The following is a 19112-nucleotide window of genomic DNA, read 5'->3' on the forward strand; positions in this document are numbered from 1 at the left end:
GTATTCATGGGTAATTTTGCTCCAGGTGAAACAATTTAGCAGACTATTTTGGGATCCATTTTAAATGGTCAAGACCACAAATTGGCAATTGTTTTCTGTGTGGTTTGTTTTCTCCCACCTCCTCTGACAACTGGCTACTGTAAAAAGAGGCTGTTAACATTCTTAATCATGTATTTTTCTTTACAAGGCACAAAGATTTTGGCATGTCACAAAACTAAAAGTCCAGCTTCAAATCTGCTCCTTTAATTGAAATTCATCTATCATTTTCTAGAAATGACCTGTTCTACAGGAACTGAGGTATTTGTCTCTGTTTTGGAGAACCTGACTCTTTTGTGCATCCTGTATTGTCATATAAATAACCTGAGGATGCAATGAATAAATACATATGTAGTCTAACATATAACTAGGGGTATCTGTGCATAACACTTTAGCTTGAAATTTTAGCAGAAGAGTCAGAGAAATAGATATATATGGTCTTCATCTGGGTCTTGCCTTTACTTTTACTTTGAGATCAACCCCCATAATTTTGATCTCAAATGAAAAAGAGGTGCTGCCCAAGTGTATGGTGGAGAGGCCAAATTTTTAGAGTGGTCAAAAAAAAAAACCCAGTTAAATCCCTAAAGTTTAAGCAGCCCCTAAACTGTCCTGTCTCTATGAAAGCCCGTAGGGGACCTGGCAGTAGATCAGGAGTCCATTCACCTTCTTGTTGTGCCAGTGTTTCCTGATGTACCTGTTGCACAAGGGCTGGGTTAAGAGATAATCCAGCAGAGAGTAGGGTGCTGCCAGATTTTGCACCAGCAGGAGATTCTCTATGGCTTTCGTAGGGTGCTCCGCTTCCCACAGTGATATGGGGGGACGCACCTTTATTTCCCAGGGCTTCAGTGGATGCCCCATTCTGTAGCAGTCATTCCTCTGTCCCTTTTCCTGGGAGACAAACCAAGGACAAACTGATGTCAGTTTACATTTTTAGCACCCTTTCTTGGCTGCATCATATTATTTTGATTCCTACTTCTGGGCAGAATTTGTCCTTCAGATCACAGAATTACAGAACAGTTTGGCTTGGAAAGGACCTTCAAAGGTCATCTAGTCCAACCCCCTGCCATGAGCAGGGACATCTTCAACTAGATCAGGTTGCTCAGAGCCCCATCCAGCCTGGCCTTGAATGTCTCCAGGGATGGGGCATCTACCACCTCTCTGGGCAACCTGAGACAGGGTTTCATCACCTTCATTGTAAAAAATTTCTTCCTCATGTCTAGCCTGAATCTACCCTCTTTTATTTTAAAATATTTATGTTTTGTCCTATTGCAATGGGCCCTGCTAAAAAGTTTGTCCCCATCTTTCTTATAGGCCACTTTAAAGTACTGAAAGGCCACAATAAGGTCTCCCTGGAGCCTTCCTTCTCCAGGCTGAACAACCCCAACTCTCCCAGCAGAGCTGTTCCAGCCCTCTGATCATTTCTGTGGCCTCCTCTGGCTCCTCTCCAACAGGTCCATGTCTTTCCCGTGCTGAGGGCTCCAGAGCTGGATTCAGTACTCTAGGTGGAGTCTCACTAGAGTGGATAACCCATAATTTGATTTCTTACTGTTAATGAGACAGGCCCCTTTTTCTCTGATGACCTCCAGGAGAAAGCCCCTACCTTGGAACTACTAATTACCATGGGACCATCTCAGAGCCAGGAATGTGCAAATCTGGAACTCTATAGGTGGTGGCACTTTGGTACCATATACATAAGAAGTGTAGTACAGTGCAGGTGCTGATAGTTTTCCATTTGAGATGGTGTCTTCATAAGCAACTTGATTGTGTTGTTGTCCACTGCTGTTGTTTTCCTCTACAGTCCCTTCAGGTTGTTGATTTATGGAGAGGGTGTGATGAAAAAGTTATTTTCTGTCCCAGGCAGTGGTTACTTTCTGCTGGTGGCCCAATTCCCTGGGAATGTAGTTAATTCAAAGGGAGAGGGAGGAGCAGTGGTCGCTCTCAACTTGGTGCCTTGTGCCAAAGCATCTAATTCTGTATAGCTGTTGTATCAAATGAGGGTGCCAAGCCACTCTCTCCTATTCTGGGTGCAGATGAATGCATTTGTGAAGAAAGGGCAGCTAAATGCATCAGTTCCTGTGGAAAATATCTGGTATTTGCAGGTGTGTAGTATCATTCATTTAAAAAAAAAAAAAGGAATCCAGATGGATTCAACAAGGTGCTTTTTCTGATGCTTCTGCAGAATCCAGCCCTGACTGGTGATCTAGAAACAGAACTGAATGGCTGACATGAGCCAATTCACTCCCCACCTCCAAAATCAAGCTCTTCTCTCTGTGAAATTGGCACAGTTGAAGCTATGACTGTGCCTTTGCTTGGCACCCCCTGTGCTCACCCAGGGTGCTGGCCAGTGCCCTTGCTGATCCCTAGAGCTATCCCAAATTCTCGTTTCACTGCAGCCTCCCATTTGGTTTCCTCATGCTATCTCAGCTCCTGCTGCTCTCTGCGATCCTCTCTCCAGCCCACACAGGGGTTGGCACTGCATGTTTCCATCTGTCTTCCTCCTAATCCCTTGTTCCAGGAAGGCCTGATACGGCTTTCTAGAGTGTCTGTTTTCCATGCTTGGATCCTACCAGCTACCACACGGGTGGCTTGAGTCTTAAACAGTGTTTGGCTTCAGAGCAGGTCATGAAGAGTAACTTACCTTATGAAAACAAGGAGATTTTGTTAGAAATAAAATAATAATTTATGATAGGTCAACTGCCTGGTGTAATGCGTCTGGAGCTGAAGCTTGTCTTATTCCCGAAGAGATAAAATTATTCTGCACAGCATCTGACAATGGATTTCTGTCCATAGTGGTTTAGGGTGGGTCTGTCCTACCCAGTGGACTGTCAGTCTGGGAGCAGGACGAAGAACACCACTGTTCGTTCACATGGCCAGGGTGAAGGTGCTTGTCGCTCAGCAGCCATGTGCCCCCTTGTGCCCTGTTGAATGTATGGGCTCACCTCAAGGCTTGTGTGTGTCAGGCTGACTTGTCTGCCCTTAGCCTTGTTGCTTTTACAAAGGTGCCGTGTGACAGATGCCTGTCATATGCCTGGCCTTTCCATGCTACAGATAGCAGCATGCTCTGTTCTGCATCAGAGTCCACTACAATCTATAGGGACATTTTTCTCCTTTCATGCTTGAGAGCCTGCATCCATACAAGGTGGGAATTAGACAAGAGGAAGCTGGGCTTGTCCAGCTATGTTAAAGTACAGAAATAGTCCTAGTATCTGTTAGTAAAGCATTAAGTGGCATGATTAATGTCTGTCACATGTAATGCTCCTTCCAGGTCTCTTCCCTTGATGGAATATCCTGTGTGCAGCCTGGTGCTTTGATTTGGGCACTGTTTTGTGTCTCAGTGTCATCACAATAAAAGGTCAAAATCTGGGTACTGAACATAGCTGGAGTTTTTTCAGATGCATGTTTCATAGTTTCAAACTTGGTGGTCACAGATACGTAAGTGTTATTGATTTGTATAATCAGTTCATAAACAATGGCAGAGACCCTTCACACCCTACAAGGGAAATGCCTCTAAGGAGGGCAAGATATTATCATCCACTGAATGAGTGATGTTGCTTCCTAAAGCCGAGGTTTTAATGAAACCCACCTGTGTAGATAGTATCCACTTAGGCACAACTGAGTTAAATCAAAATGAGATAGCCCAGAGCTTGCATCGGGGAAGAAAACTTAAACACTGTCATCCTAATTTGGAAGGTAAAGATGCAAGATTTGCACATGGACACGTAATTTTTCCAGTAACTATTTCAAAATCTGTTTGCACTCTTCTCCTTGGAGGAAAAAGAGTCCCTGTTTCCTTTTCTTGAGAAAGAAGTCAACTTTCATTTCTCCAAATGCCAGTTTGTTGCCCCATAGGTCAGTGCTGTGAGAGTAATCCCAAAATGTTTGTTTTCCTCAGATTTAGCCAGCATGTCTCTCTGTCCTACAGAAGTTGTTGCCATTTCTTTAAATTATGCAATTGCTGTTTTGCTTCCCTTAAGGGAGGCCAGCAAAGAAAATTCAAAATAAAATTCATTCACCATTAGTAAGATGTGCTGCATGCTTATGCTAATCAATCTGAGAGACATTGAGCACAGAGTGAAAATACACATTGCAACCGTCTTCTCTTGCATATTCTTCTCTTGCACAATGAATTCCCTCCTACAGAGAGCACTGTAATTCTCTGTTTTTCTGTCATAATTTGAGTACATGGTAATATTAAGAAATGCAACAAAGTTGGTTAGCGATCCACTGGAGTTACATGGAAGAAGATATTCTGTAGGAGAGAATTACACTCAGTTTGGAAAGAAGACAACTTAGAAGAGATTTAGTGGAAATTACATAGTCTAGTAAAAAAAAATCCATCACTATTTCCCCTTTTCTAGTTTCTTGACTTATTATAAATATATGTTTATCACAGGATCAGAAATTGCAGTGAGTCTGTAAGACCTCATATGGAGCCTTTCATGAACAGACATTACTCAAATTGTATTTCTCTTTGTACATGTCTACATAATGACATGTTTTCTGTTTTTGATAAAGGTCCCTTGCAGCGTGAATAGGTGTCTTCTGTGACATTTACTATTAAGTATAAAAAGAGCCTTGCAGGTTTAAGTGTTATCCAGACAATAGTCCTAATAAAAAATGGTAAGGTCACAATTATAGCTCTACAGAAGATATAAACAAGGTCTAAGCTAATGGCAGGCAACTTCCAAATAGATAAAAAGGAATATTATTGTAGACAGTCTGGAGAATTCATGATTGCAAGAATCAGGGAGTTGAATACAGCAGCTGGAATAATTTGAGAGACTGGATAATTTTATGACTAATTGCATTTGTAGCTATGCATATTATGATAAGGGTAATTGAATCTTAAGCCAGTGGTTGGATGAGGAAGAAACCTCCCTCTATTTAAAGCATTTTGGAGTTAAGCATGTATGTAGGGTTGTTTTCCTCTTGCCTATCTCTGAAGCCTCAGGCATGTGGTATGTCTGAAAGCTCAGAAAAAGATCAAATTTGTCGATATTCCTATCTCATATACTGTCTGTGTTTCAGTGGCAGAGAAGGAACGGTTTTGTCAGATACCAAGAAGGACTGAGAAACCTGCAACTTGTCTCTGCTTCTACCATTGACTTCTTGGGTGGCATTTGGGAAATTGTTTAACCTGGTGAACTTCTGACTTCCCACCTGTGACAGATGGGCACTTACCTACCATCCCAGAAATGTTGTGGAAATTAAGTTTGTAAAGTGAAATGAGATTGAAAATAGGAAGACAAAAAGAAAATGAGAATCTCATTTCAACGTGCCAGAATAACGTCCGTATCTATATGTGAATGCTTTGGAAAGTTAAGGTGAATCAACTAGAAGTGTGAATGCAGTGTGCACACATGCAAGCACAGTACATTTTTTTCCACTAGAGGAGAGTCTCATTCTGGAAGCGGCTGTGTGTCACCTTAAGGGGCTGGTGTAGGTGGACTGGGTTATTTATCCTACTCCCAGTTTTTTTCTAAGTATCCACATTTTATCAATTCCTGTGCCTCAAAACCTTCCTTGAGTTTCTTGCCACTGCTATTCTGACTGGGAAGTTGTTCTATAATCCTTACTACTTTGAGAGTCAATAACATTAATTTTTAGCTGCATTTATCCATGGCCAGTTTATGGTCATTTGATCTTTTAGTAATGTAGGCCTTTATATTAAATAGATATTTTTCCCTTCCTGGTGATTACTCCCAGTACATTTATAGATGGCAAGCATATCTCCTTCCTTTGGTCTGCTAAAATGAACCTTTGGTTTGCTAAAATGAACTCTCCGAATTACTACTTGTAAGACAGGCCTTCTGTTCCCTGAGGATCCCTGTAACCCTTTTCTCCACTCATTCAATTTTTTAATTCATTCCTTTTGAATTTGGCTCACCAGATTTGCATGCAGCATTTCGGAGAAACTGCATCCCAGATATTCTACATTTGTAGTTTCCGTCATACTTGTTCATCATTATCCTGTGGCTGATGTGTCCATCCAGGTTTTTTCTCTTCTCTTCTCTTCTCTTCTCTTCTCTTCTCTTCTCTTCTCTTCTCTTCTCTTCTCTTCTCTTCTCTTCTCTTCTCTTCTCTTCTCTTCTCTTCTCTTCTCTTCTCTTCTCTTCTCTTCTCCTCTCCTCTCCTCTCCTCTCCTCTCCTCTCCTCTCCTCTCCTCTCCTCTCCTCTCCTCTCCTCTCCTCTCCTCTCCTCTCCTCTCCTCTCCTCTCCTCTCCTCTCCTCTCCTCTCCTCTCCTCTCCTCTCCTCTCCTCTCTCTCTCTCTTCTCCTCTCCTCTCCTCTCCTCTCCTCTCCTCTCCTCTCCTCTCCTCTCCTCTCCTCTCCTCTCCTCTCCTCTCCTCTCCTCTCCTCTCCTCTCCTCTCCTCTCCTCTCCTCTTCTCTTCTCTTCTCTTCTCTTCTCTTTTCTCCTCTCCTCTCCTCTCCTCTCCTCTCCTCTCCTCTCCTCTCCTCTCCTCGTCCTTTTCAAACAATAATCTACTAGTGCAGAAATTCTTGGAGTTTACATTGTCCCTCTAAGGGCATGAAGATTTTCTTTCAACTAAAAACTCTCCTCTGTTGCAGTTGTTCAGGTTCTTCAGGTCATCCAGTTCTTCTGATATGACAATCTCAGTTTCTCTGCCTTCTGAGGAAAGAATTGCCTTTCAACCCAGAATCATTAATGTACTGCACTAAGGTCTGTCTGCTTTTTGTGCCAGTCAGTCCTCAAAACATTGAACAAGGTTTGTCCTGAGACTGATCCTTGAGAAATCTGTGGATTTCTTCCTTTCATGCCTGTACTTTTTCTTTCAGCTCAGTTCATACTAATTTCCCTAGAGCTTGCATGGTTACCATCTCTCAATTCTTATTCTGATCTTCATCTTTTTGGGTGTGATGACCATTTGCACACCACCAGACCAAATGTGTTACTGAAGTTTGTGTGCATCTTCCACTGTTCTCTCACCTAGAAAATGTATTATCTTCCAAAAGGAAGAGAACGTGAGTTGTATCCCATTTTCCATTCTTCTACCCTCTTTCCTTTAGGTATTTGCCATGAAGCAGGGGTGCCAGGTTGTTCCCAGTGGGACAGAAGTGATGCCTGAGAGACTGTAAACTGGCTGTGCTGCTCCATCCAGCTGTGCCACTTATGCAGTGCTGGTGCTTATAACTAAAATGTTAAAAATGTGTGGTGGGGTTTGTAAGGAAATCTGAGGACTGTGTGTGTTCCATGCACTGCGAAATCTTGAATGCTGTTGAGGTCAGGCTCACAATTGTGTTTTTACTTGCTTGGCTTCCCCTCCCTCCCGCTGACTCTTCAGTTACCAGCCTATTAGAATCAGACATTAACCTGGTTAATGGGGAGAGACAGCAAATACCAGAAAGGATGATGTGCTTTTCTTAATTCCATTTTGGAAACCTGTTTTAAACTGTAAATGTCTCAAGCAAAGGCTGAAAAGGGTCCAAAACCTGTCTTGCTTTTGTAATGCAGGCACTCCCAGGCAGAGGAGAATGAGATGAGGCTGTTTTCTCCTTGGGACTTCCCTGGGAAGTGATCTTTGGGGGGTGAAAGGGTAGTGCCCTGCCAAAACTGCCCAGGTGGCTTTGAGCTGGCTGTGTGCAGGCTTTGGGGTGGTGAATCAGCATGGCTGAATCTTATTGTGCCATCTGATCCTTTGATCCATTGAAGTGATACCTTGATACCATCTGATCCTTTGGGTGATCAGACTCGATCCCAAGAGCTTCTGCTCTCTCTGACCAGGGCAGGTGGTGGACAGCAGAGGAGAAGAGGGCAATGAAAGGCATAGAAAAGGCATAGAAAAAGAAGGGCATAGAAAAAGGGAGAGCTCATGCAAGAGGGAAGACAACCATCTTTCAGGGAAGGACCAGTTTCTCCAAACACCTGTATGACAGCTCCTTGTTCCAGACACCAAGGGCTAACACAGCACACAGAAATAAACTTGCCTGCTTAGCTTTTATTCAAGACCTGAAAAGGCAGAAGAAAAAAAATTTACGATTTGTTTGGTATTTAGTTCAGGTAATTTTTTTTTTAATTGTGTAATGAGAACACATTGTCCAAATTTTCATATGCAGATTCAATTAGTGTTCAGTTAATTAGCCTTTACAGATGAGGATTAACTTAATTACATAACTCTAACCTCTCTTAATAACTATTAAGGGTAGGAAGGCTGTTTTTAATACATTTGGAAGGGCTATATGTGTTTTTAAAAATCTGAAATGGCATACACATAAATTAAACCAAATTGCACGCAGAGGACAACCATTAAGGGTAACGATCAAAGGCAACAAACTATGTACGTGGCTCAGAATCAGACTGGTTAGAAGTTCATGCTGTTTTCCTCCTCTTGTCTGCTGGCATCCTAATGTTTTTACTGGGATTATTACTGGAAATGATGTACAATCTGGGGTCATTCCTTCAAAGTGGGATGCAGCCTGATGCAAGGTTGCTTTAATTAAATGTTAGCTTGTATTACAAAAAATAATCAATTTGGGTACTAGGTTATTAGCAGCTGTTTTTTTTCTCCTGGTGGTCTAAAGAAAAAAGGCATGTGAAGCCCATCAAGTACTAAAAATCTGATCCATAAATGTCATTCATTGTCATTATGTACCATAAATAACTGTATAGATTTTTTGTCTCTTGATGTGCAGTGTGCACTGAAACAATGGTGCTTTGGTTATATGGCAGTGGAACAGAACATCATGTCTGATTATGGGGTGGTGAGGGTGGAGCGTATATGGGGCAAGTGATAGGATGCAGCAGCTTTGGCTTCCGAGTCACAGGTTTGAATCCAGGCTCATCTGGTAAGTGATTGACATCAGGTAATACGTGACACTTTTCCGAAAGGGACAAAAAACCCACGACCTTTTCCCTTGGCTATTCTTGCATGGGTAATGTTTCCCACTTGTAGCAGTTTTTGATGGGCACACTGCATCGCTCTCTACACAAATCAGTAGCTTTTCTAGCATTCAGTGCACTATAAAGTTCAAGGGCTACCCTCGTGCATTCTTTAGGGTCCAAATTTTGAGCTACTGTCAGGACCATGCATCTGCTGGGCCCCAACTATGTGGCCACCTCCAAATCATTTTATCAAGTGACTCTTAAGGACTATAGCTAAGTTTATAAACCATGTGATTTGTTTTCCATCTACAGCAGGCGGAAATGTTACAAAGCATCCTTGACGCTGGGTCACTTTAAGCTTGAACTTAAGCTTGAGGTCACTTAAGTCCCCATTTGCAGCCACAAAATCTGCAAATATTGAGCAACTGATAAGAATAAGTTGGATATGCTTCATGTTAGCCACCCCAAAAATCAAAATGCATGGCATTACTGCATCTTTCTGAAAACTTTGGCTAAGTGCCTACACCCATTGTCGGCAAGGAGAGAAAATAACATTGCTGCAGATTATTCCTTGTGGTGAGGGATTAGCAAGGTGAATATACAATAAGGAGGAAATTGCCATGGCAGAATCTATTGAAAAAAAGAGGATATTTGAGCCAACAGAGTCCTTTCTGAAGCCCTTTCACAGAATCACAGAATGGTTGGGGTTGGAAGGGACCTCTGGAGACCATCTAGTCCAACCTACCTGCAAAGCAGGTTCGCTCAGACAAGATCACACAGGACTATGTCCTGTCCAGGTCTTGCTGAATGGCAGCACAGCCTTCTGGTGTGTCGGCCCTTCCTCCCAGTTTGGTGTCATTGGCAAACTTGCTGAGGGTGCACTCAATCTCTTCATCCAGGTCATCGATGTACAGGTTGAACAGGACTGGACCCACTACTGCTCCCAGGGAACACCACTGGCTGCAGGCCTCCAACCAGACTTTGCACCAGTGATCACAACCCTCTAAGCTCTACCATCCAGCCAGTTGATGATCCATCTCATCGTGCATTCATCCAGTCTGCACTTCCTGAGCTTGCCTATGAGGATGTTGTGAGAGATAGTGTCAAAAGCCTTGCTGAAGTCAAGATAGACAACACCTTCTGCTCTTCCCTCATCTACCCAGCTAGTCATACCATCATAGAAGGCTATCAGGTTGGCTAAACATGATTTCCCTTTTGTGAACTCATGCTGACTACTCCTGATAACCTTCTTTTCCTCCACATGCTTGGAGATGATGTCCAGAATGAGCTGTTCCATCACCTCTCCAGGGATGGAGGTGAGGTTGACTGGCCTGTAGTTTCCTGGGTCATGCTTCTTGCCCTTTTTGAAGACTGGAGTGACGCTGGCTTTCTTCCAGTCCACAGGCACGCCTCCTGTTCACCAAGAACTTTCAAAGATGATGGAGAGTGGCTTTGCAATAACATCTGCCAATTCTCTCAGCACTTGTGGGTGCATCCCATTGGGGCCAATGGGTTTGTGGATGTCAAATGATCTCTAACCTGATCTTCCTCAACAAAGGGAAAGTCTTCCTTTTGCCAGACTTTATCTTCTATCTCTAGGACACCTGAGGATTGGTTTTAGCAGTAGAGACAGAAGCGAAGAAGGCATTCATTAACTCTGCCTTCTATGTATCATCCATCACCAGGGCACCCCCCTCATTCAGCAGTGGACCTACACCTTCCAGTTCCAATTTTCCTCTCATTTATGTGCTGCTCAGGCTGAAGTCTCAGCATAAGATATCTTGAGGTAGATGGCTGTCAATGATCAGACTTCACTCTTACTGATGTAGATCCAAATCTTGTTCCCTCCTATAGGGATTGAATTGTATCCCTGAGAGCAGGATTTGGCCTTGTGGGTAGTTCTACCCACAGATGCAGCTGATGCTACACACTCAGAGGAAGGGGAGAATGCAAATTCTCTATAGGGAGGTGACCGCCACATAAACAAAGAAGCTTTCTGGGTGTGCAGCAGTCAGCCCACTTGAGCTGTTGTTTCCATGGTGTACCAGATGCTGTAAAATATGCTTTCTTCAGGGAAAGGAGCTTTACATACTTCTGCATCATCTTGCTTGATAATGGGTTGTCATCAGGCTGGTACCTCACTGTAGGGGCCACTCACAGCAAGTCCCCCGTGTCCCAACCCTTTTCTGAGTTGTTGTTGACAATTCATATTATGCAGCTTCCAAACAAAGAAAAAGCTAAGTGATTTTTCTGACTTGGAACAGCATTACTGACTATATTTTTACATTTCAGTGTTATGAGTGACTGTTTAAAGCGCTGCAGTTCCACCTGAGCACAAAGTGTCATCTTAATGGTTGGACTTGGTGATCCTTTAAGATCTTCTCCAAAGAAAATGATTCTGTGATCTCATAATACCGTGCATGGTTCTACTTTTCTGTTTCCTTCCATTTTCCTAAAAAATTGGATTACATGTTTCCATTTTTCTCCGTTTACCCCCTTCCTAACCCTCAGGTTCATTACAGCTCCTGCCTTACAGCTGTTTCAGCCACTGGATATATGTCAGCAGGTTCCACTTCTGAATTCACTTCCTCTCCTTGTATTCACCCTCTGGGTGGTCTTGAGTCAGAGAGAGGTCTCTGTCTCCATTTTCTTGTCAAATAGTTGCTGCTGGTGGTCAGGTGCTTAGTTGTCCTGTGCATATTAAGTACCATTGTAATTATAAATCTGGACAAACCTGCAATAATAAGCATTGGAGCAGATCGACCTCAGCTAGTGTAAATAAGTTACCAAAAGCACTTATGAGGCTTGCTGTGCTTCGAACATGAGTCACAGGAGGAGGAGGATGTTTTCAAGGTACTTCTCTACTGGAAGCTGTCTTCAGGGATGGTGCTGCAGAATTGGCAGAGCTATGTGGACGTGGCATATCCCCTCACTGTGTACTGAGGCCGTCACAGGTTCATCGCCCTTCCTCACAGCTACTGAAGAGAAACACAATTGCCTTCCTATGACGCCAGCTTCCTCCAGCTGAAAGGTGTGCCTTGGTTTGGAAGGGATGCACGCACATGTTCCCTTTGCCTTGCCCATTGCCTTGCTCTGGCCACTGCAGCCTCACAGATCTCTGTGTGTGCGGTTTTCTTGTGTGTCCCATGCAGCCTGATGAGACCTGCTCCAGGAGGGCACTCACCATGCCCTACGTGCCCTTGGAGGGGGCTGGGATAGCTGTGGACTGTGGGGGTGGATGGCAGAGGTATGCAGTGGCATGTGTGTGTGTGCAGTGGTGCAGGACATGAGAAAGTGTCCTGGAGTGTAGAGAACAAGCATTTTTTTTACTCCTGAGGATGTTTTCTCCCAGTCTCTCTCAGATAATTTTCAACTCCTTCCCTCCCCGCATCCTGCAGGTTTGTACTTCTCACTTTGGGGAATTAAAGCTAAGTGTAGTTAATTTTAAGCTAGTGCAATCATTCAGGAAACCTGGAGGTGGAAAACCAGTTATTGGTTAACAAGCCTGATTTGAAATGCATTCTGCCTGACCCCTCTATGCTAGTGAGCCAAGAGCAGTGCTTCCAAGAAGCCAGCTTTCTGAAAGGCTTTTTCACTGAATCTTTTAAAGCCTAGGCTTCTTGTAAATGTTAATATCCTGCTGGTTCTCTGGAATGCAGCTGGTGGATACAGCAAGTGCAATACCTACGTGCGTGCCTGCAATTCAAAGCCAAACTTAGCGGGTGAGGTTCAGGCTGGGGTTTGGGATGTCCTTACTGAAGGCTCAGGCTAGGAGGGAGGTGGGCTGGAGGGTGCAGACCTGATTTGGCCTCGTCTCATGAGACTGGAAGTCCCTCTGCTCTGTGCAGCTGATCCTGCTGCGACACAGCAGTGCTGGGCATGCCGGGTTCAGCTCTGCCCAGTGACCTCAAGCACTGCCCAGTGTCGTGCTGGTGACCAAGCGTGGCTGCAAATCTGTCACTGTGTTTAGGCGGGTTGGTGTCACTCTCCCAGGCAAAGCGGTCAGAGCGCACCGTGGAGCTGAGCCCGCTGCACGGTGTCTTCGATGGCTGCTCGGAGAATAGCGCTGGGGGGAATCTGGCCCCAGGACTTCCCCTTGCATCAGCAGGGGAAGGCAGTAGGCAACCTTTGTGATGCTGAAAACATAACAATTGCAGGCTGAAATGCCGCTACTGCTGAAGTATCACTGTAGCAAAATGCAGGTTGGTGTGAATGTGAATGTACCTTTTCCCCTCCCTCTGTGTCTGCAGATAAAAGCCTTTTTAGCTAGCTCTATGTATTTGTGGTATCACAAAGGCTTTGTTCACCTTAGTTTTTGTGTGCTAATAGATGAGGCTTTTCTGTTTACCTTAGTAGTAAAGTACTTTTCAGGTGAGAATATATATATATATCTGTATACATGTACATATATATATATATATATTTTTTTTTTTTTTTTTTCCCTGGGCAATCATCTAAACCACCTCTTTCATAATTTTATCTTTAGTGTGTTTTGTTACCATCCAGTGCTTTACTTTTTTGTAGCTTAAGGAAAACCTAAGTTCTTGCCTTAAACTAGAAACATAATATCCTGTACAATAAAAAATATTGTAAGTACATTTTTTAGAAAAAGAAAACCAATACCACAACTATATAACAATAAAAGACATTTGAAGGTCTCTCTAAGAGGAGGACTGTAGGTCATGGCAAGTGCTTTGCTAATTAAGGTGATAAGTAGGATAACTACTTTTGATTACCAGATTTTCTTTTGCTTAGTATGGTAAAATGCTCCTAACACATACGCACATTACATTATCTTGTTTATTTATGTCTGTGGTTAATGTATTTGCAATAATTCATATTGTTGTAGCTAATATTCTGAAATATGTCATAAAAATAAGAAAAATTCAATATGAGGCATAAGTATTCTACTTTGTTAGTGAATTTTCTCGGAAGAATGAAGACAGATCACAATAGTCTTTCTTGAATTAATATAAATGCAGATTAATGCAGTCAAATGTGTTATTTTTCCATAGCCAAGTTACAAACACAATGCCGTACAGTTCTCAAATATCGCAACTTTTTTAAAACAGATTTTTTAATATTCACTTTTGGGAATACATTTTGCACACCTTCTTTCATATTAATCAATTTGAATTCATTTAGGACACTGACAATTTAGTATAATGGCAGGTTTATTTATATAAATGGATACCAATTTTCATCAATTATGAATATGAAGCACACAGTAAAAATTCTAAAAGTTTGTTAAAATAAATCTGCTTATTATTCTACAGAGTGTCGCAGGTGACTGCCTCATGCTAAGCTCCCAACTTTGCTGGTTTGGGGTTTTTATGAATAATAGAACTAAAATGAAAACAAGACCACCTTTCCACCTTCCCTATATTTCTTTTGTGTGTAGTAAGTCATATACTTATTCTATTATCAGAAAAAAAGTTATGAGTCAGGACCCCAATCCTGAAATTAGTTTAATAAAAAATAATTCATGAATATATTTTCATAATATACTCATAATATATTTTGGAGTGTAAAACCCCATGAAAACATGTTTCATGTCTTTCCAGGTTTTTTTGGTGTTGAGGTGTTGTTTTTTGGTTTGTTTGTTTGTTTGTTTGTTAGTGGGAATTTTTTTTCCAGTCACCATTTCTAGACTCTACTGTCATAGATGGACAATGAGACAACCGTGAGGTTATGACTTAATACCATGGTTCTCCTAGCTGAGGTTGGTTCAGAGCTTTGGTGTGAGTGCTAGCAGCTCTGTATAATGGAGCTCCTGTTAAGTACTGTTCTAAAATACTTTGTTATTTTTCTTTTATCCAGGGTTTTTGGGAGAACCACACAAAACTCATAACGGAGTATGGACCGGTTTGTGGGTAAGCTTAGAAGTGCCATCACCTTTCTTCTTTTCTGGCTCTTGCTGTTTGGGTTTGTTCGGTAGGAGAGGCAAAAATGCCAAGATAAGATGTTTATCCAAATGCAGAGTGTGGTGTTTCAGTCCAGGGGACGGAGGTGGAGGTTGGTTGATTACATGCAGAATGTAAACTTGGCTTATTTTAGTTCAGCGTTTTAATTATGCACGTAAAGTTCAGTCTCTTTTTGGAACTGTACAAAGCTACCAGCCTTCAGTACTCTCTTTTCATCTGCATATTCTCTATACTTATGGTGAACCGCAGAACTAATAATTTAACATCTTAAAAAACCCTCACCTCGTCTATGAAATAGTATGAATTTGTTTCAGCTGTTGCTATCTATGTTTATGCAAAATTCCTAAACTTAAAACATTATGAAGTACAGATTAGAAATGAGGCACTCTTCTCTCTATAGCTCAGCTGTGCTATTTTGGCAGTTTATTAGTAGTGAAGAGGGCTTAAGCAGTATATCCATTCACAGAAACCCTTCCAGGTTTCTGTGAATGTAATTTCTGTTCCAAGAACTACTTTCCAGTTGTCATGATTTTAAGTGGAAATGCAGTTCTTCATGGTGGCTTCTATTGTTGTGGTCAGTTGGTGTTTCTAGCATAGCTACTATTTCAATATTTAAGTATCAAGCAATATCCACAAAGTACAAAAAAAAGTCAAAATTTTTTCCACTTTGAAGAGACCATATATCAATGTGTGTGTGCATATTTGATCATAAACTACATAAATATGCTTTGTATGCTCTTCTAGCAAAAAAAACTCTATCAGAAACAAGTCAGACTCAGGCACATGAATCATTTGGTGCTCCAGTCACTGTTGCCTTGTGGCATTTATGCTCAGCCCTAAGGACAAAGTGCTGCAAGAAGTGATGGAAATAATGAATTCCAAGGGTTAGGTACTTGTCTAAGAGGAAATAATACAGTGTATTGGCTGGCCGGGAATGGAGAAAGATATTCATTAACACTGTGGCAATTTGTATATTGTGTAACAAATGGAAAATGACTGAGGCTTATTATCTCTGTGACCTTTGGTGTAATGCCCTTAAATGACAATAATGTAAGAACACTGGCATTCAATCCTCAGTATATTTCCCTCCTTATTAATATCATGCCTATTTTTTTCTAAGCTGAATTCAAGACAAGTTGCAATTTACTTGTCTGTCTGCTCACTTGGCCAGGCAGAGGCTATGTCAGCAGAGAAAGAGATGTATAATTACAGAGTGGATAGATAGGAAGTTTTGCTTTTTCCAATTTACCCACAACTGTTAGGGAATGAAACCTCTGTGAGACTTGCATGGGCTGCAGAGCTGGTGGTAGTGGTCAGCCAGGATAGTCCTGTCTCTTTGGGATGCCCTGTAGGTAGAAGCGAGCAGATTGAGCATAACTATATCACTTTTATTGTGTGTATGAAAAACTCAATTTGTGAGGGATCTGAGAGGCTGGCAGAGAATAAATACTGGTTTTTGATATCTCCCATGAAAACAAAGCTGGCCTCAAACATCACTGTGCTCAAGGTAAGCTTTGTTTGTAGTTGAAGGAGAGTGTTCTATTATAAAACCTGGCTTGCGAGCTGCTGTTCAATACGTGTGGTATGTGTCGGGGGTATTTATCATGGTGCTGTCAAATAAAGAAATTCCTTCTCCTTCTCTATGTGTCTTCTGTGTGATTCTTTCCATGTCCTTTGAAATAGGCAATGGTAGGTGTGTTTATGTGTATGGTCCAAGCAAAGTATTGGATCTGGCAGTTGGAAGAAGATGTGGCATTTTGCTTTTTCCAGATTGAAAACTGCTTTCCAATAAGCATAAAGAGCAATGATCTTTATTTCTACAGTGGTGAAGTGAGTTGAATACAAATCTTTGGAACTGAAGCCTTTTTTTCTTTCTAAGGTCACTTGAATAGTCTGAATGATACCATCACAACTGTTTTCTTTTGTGTGTGAATTGGTTTCCTTGACAACAGGATGTCAAATCAACTTTTCAGCTTTAATCAAGTCAAAACAATATATCCCTTCCATTCCAAAAGGCCTCAAGTCGTAGAGAATTATTTCAAGTAAGGCTTTTGTAGGTCACAAAAGCATTTTTTTTCTTCACTCCCGTGTGCAGATCCAAAGGAGAGGTGATGGTATTATTCTTTTATAGAGAGAGACAATGCAAATAGTCTTCAGTTGTGAGTGCGTGATGTGAAAACTGTCTGTTTTCATAGAGAGATGTCCCAAGATGGAGGCCAAGGCAGAAATAAACAGCTCTGGTTTGGTGCATAAAGCACAGTTGGAGCATTTCTTTTTAATGGGGGAATCCAAGCCACTGATGTAACTTGGTAGTTTTTGGTTTAGCTATAGTTTTGATCTATATTCTGTAAGAATATCTGCTCTAAAATATGTGTGCTGGTTCTCCATAACAAAAATAAAAAGTGAAAAATATCCTATTTGGAAAGCATTGTATTGATACATGTTAAGATTTTTGTCAAATATTCTCCTTTTTATGCTAAGAGTTTTGTAAGAAAGTTGTCTTGGTTTCAATGGAGATTAGTGTCACTTAGTTTCTGGGTGAACTTTGTTTTGACAATTTCTTTTCACCCATATCAATTGTTCCATTTCAAGTTTAAGTTATGGCTACTGGTTGGTAATAGGTGGTAAGAGCAGACAGAGAAACAAAGATCTCCTGAACTGAATAAGAGAAATAAAGGGGAGGTATACTTTATAGAATCAGAAAAGCAACTGCTACCATAGGGGCAGATCTGTAGAAGCCATGAGTTTATTTTACTTTATATACACACCTCATATGTGTTTGACCACTCTAATGTGATTGGAACATTATGACTTTACAGCACCGTAAGCACATATGGCTGATTTGGAGTCAGAGAACAGTGCAAAAATAAGTACGCATCACCGCTGAAGGAGCAGAAAATACGACACAGCCCCAGGTAGGCAGGTGATTGCCTCTGGGATGAATGAACCTATTCTGCCTTTGACTGTAGCAATGCATTTTGATGTGGGGAAGAGTGTAAGAGTTCATGGCACAGACCTCAGTAAGAAAAAAATATTAAAATTCAGTTCAATTTCTAGGGTGACTCTCTTTCTTCATGTCCTTTTGCATATGAAACAGCTTGAAGTAGATCAAACTGCATTCTTACTCTTCCTTCACCCGAACTCTCAACTTCAACCTGATGTGAGAAGTCTGACCAACTATGTAGTAGAATAAGTGCTAAGGGGGACAAGTAAGGTAGAGTTGAAGAGATGCATCTAAGAGTAGCAAGAGAATAGAGTTTGGATTAAACCACCTCTAGAAAGTAGGAGACAATTGTGATGTTTGAGCCCATGACTGTCAGGCTGTGACCTGACAGAGAGTCAACAAGCTCAAAATATGGATTTTCTGATAGCGGGAGGAAATAATGAGAATGGTTCTGACACGATGCATTTGTAAGCCATTCTCACTTCCTAATAAAGCCAGCAGCAGCAAACTGCATGTATCCAAATTAAGCCTCTGCTGGGCTCCAGCATAAGTGTCCCAGGATCAGCACAGAAGCACAGAAAGCATGTCAAGGTGCAGGCACAGGAATGGATGTGTGCATGCACTGCTGAAGCATCTTGTGAAAGCATGGGTGTATATAGAGTATCTTGTTTTGCAGTGGGTTACTTCAGCATGTTTTAAGCAATACACAGAAAACAACTTAAAATAGGATGGGTGTTTTTCCTTAAGATGTCTATGGAATTACTCAATGTGTGATCTGTGTGTGGTGTGGTGCTTTTTTTTTTTTTTACCCTTTAAGAATTCCTAATATTCTTTAAATTGTTTCCTAGTAAGTCATTATTGGAACCAAGATCAAGCCTAGTCACTTAAATGGTTGAGTGGTTTAAAGAATTAGGCTGGATCATGGAGCCAGTCTCTAACTTGAAGTGTGTCCAGGGGTGAGTTGTGATTGTAAGCTACACTGGCAGCTGACAGCTTGTCAGAAGTCTATGCAGCCAGAGTTGGTTCTGTCTTAACGCTTGACTTCTCCTCTCCCAAAAAAATGTTGCTGCAGATGGCACTAGTTAGCATTTCTGCAGATGAGTCCATAATCAAAACAGTTGTGGACAAGAAACAGGCTTTTCTCGCTGCTGCTCCAGGCCTCTTCATCAGGGCTGAGACACACTAGTTAGTCACTGAGTGGGGAGTTTCACCTTTTGTGGGCAGAAGAGGGTCTTACATTTCTGGGATTTGGGCATCTGGAACTTTTCTCAAAGCCTTATCCTTCCTTCTGCCTTCCTCAAGCACCTTGCAGTGAACCTACAGTGGATAGGGGCAGGATCTCCTCCTGAAGGGAATAGCTGATGTG

General features: G+C 41.8%; 1 protein-coding gene across 1 annotated transcript in view; it reads left to right on the top strand.

The window, feature by feature from the left end:
• TBXAS1 (thromboxane A synthase 1) overlaps nucleotides 1-19112 on the top strand; it is a 234494-nt gene that overhangs the window by 69649 nt on the left and 145733 nt on the right. The window contains exon 3 of the mRNA XM_080343746.1: nucleotides 14699-14751. Coding sequence (XP_080199872.1) covers nucleotides 14699-14751 — 53 coding nt within the window. The remainder of the gene's footprint in view (nucleotides 1-14698; nucleotides 14752-19112) is intronic.

The sequence above is a fragment of the Nesoenas mayeri genome (genome assembly GCF_963082525.1).
Source record: "Nesoenas mayeri genome assembly, chromosome: 1".
Taxonomy (NCBI): domain Eukaryota; kingdom Metazoa; phylum Chordata; class Aves; order Columbiformes; family Columbidae; genus Nesoenas; species Nesoenas mayeri.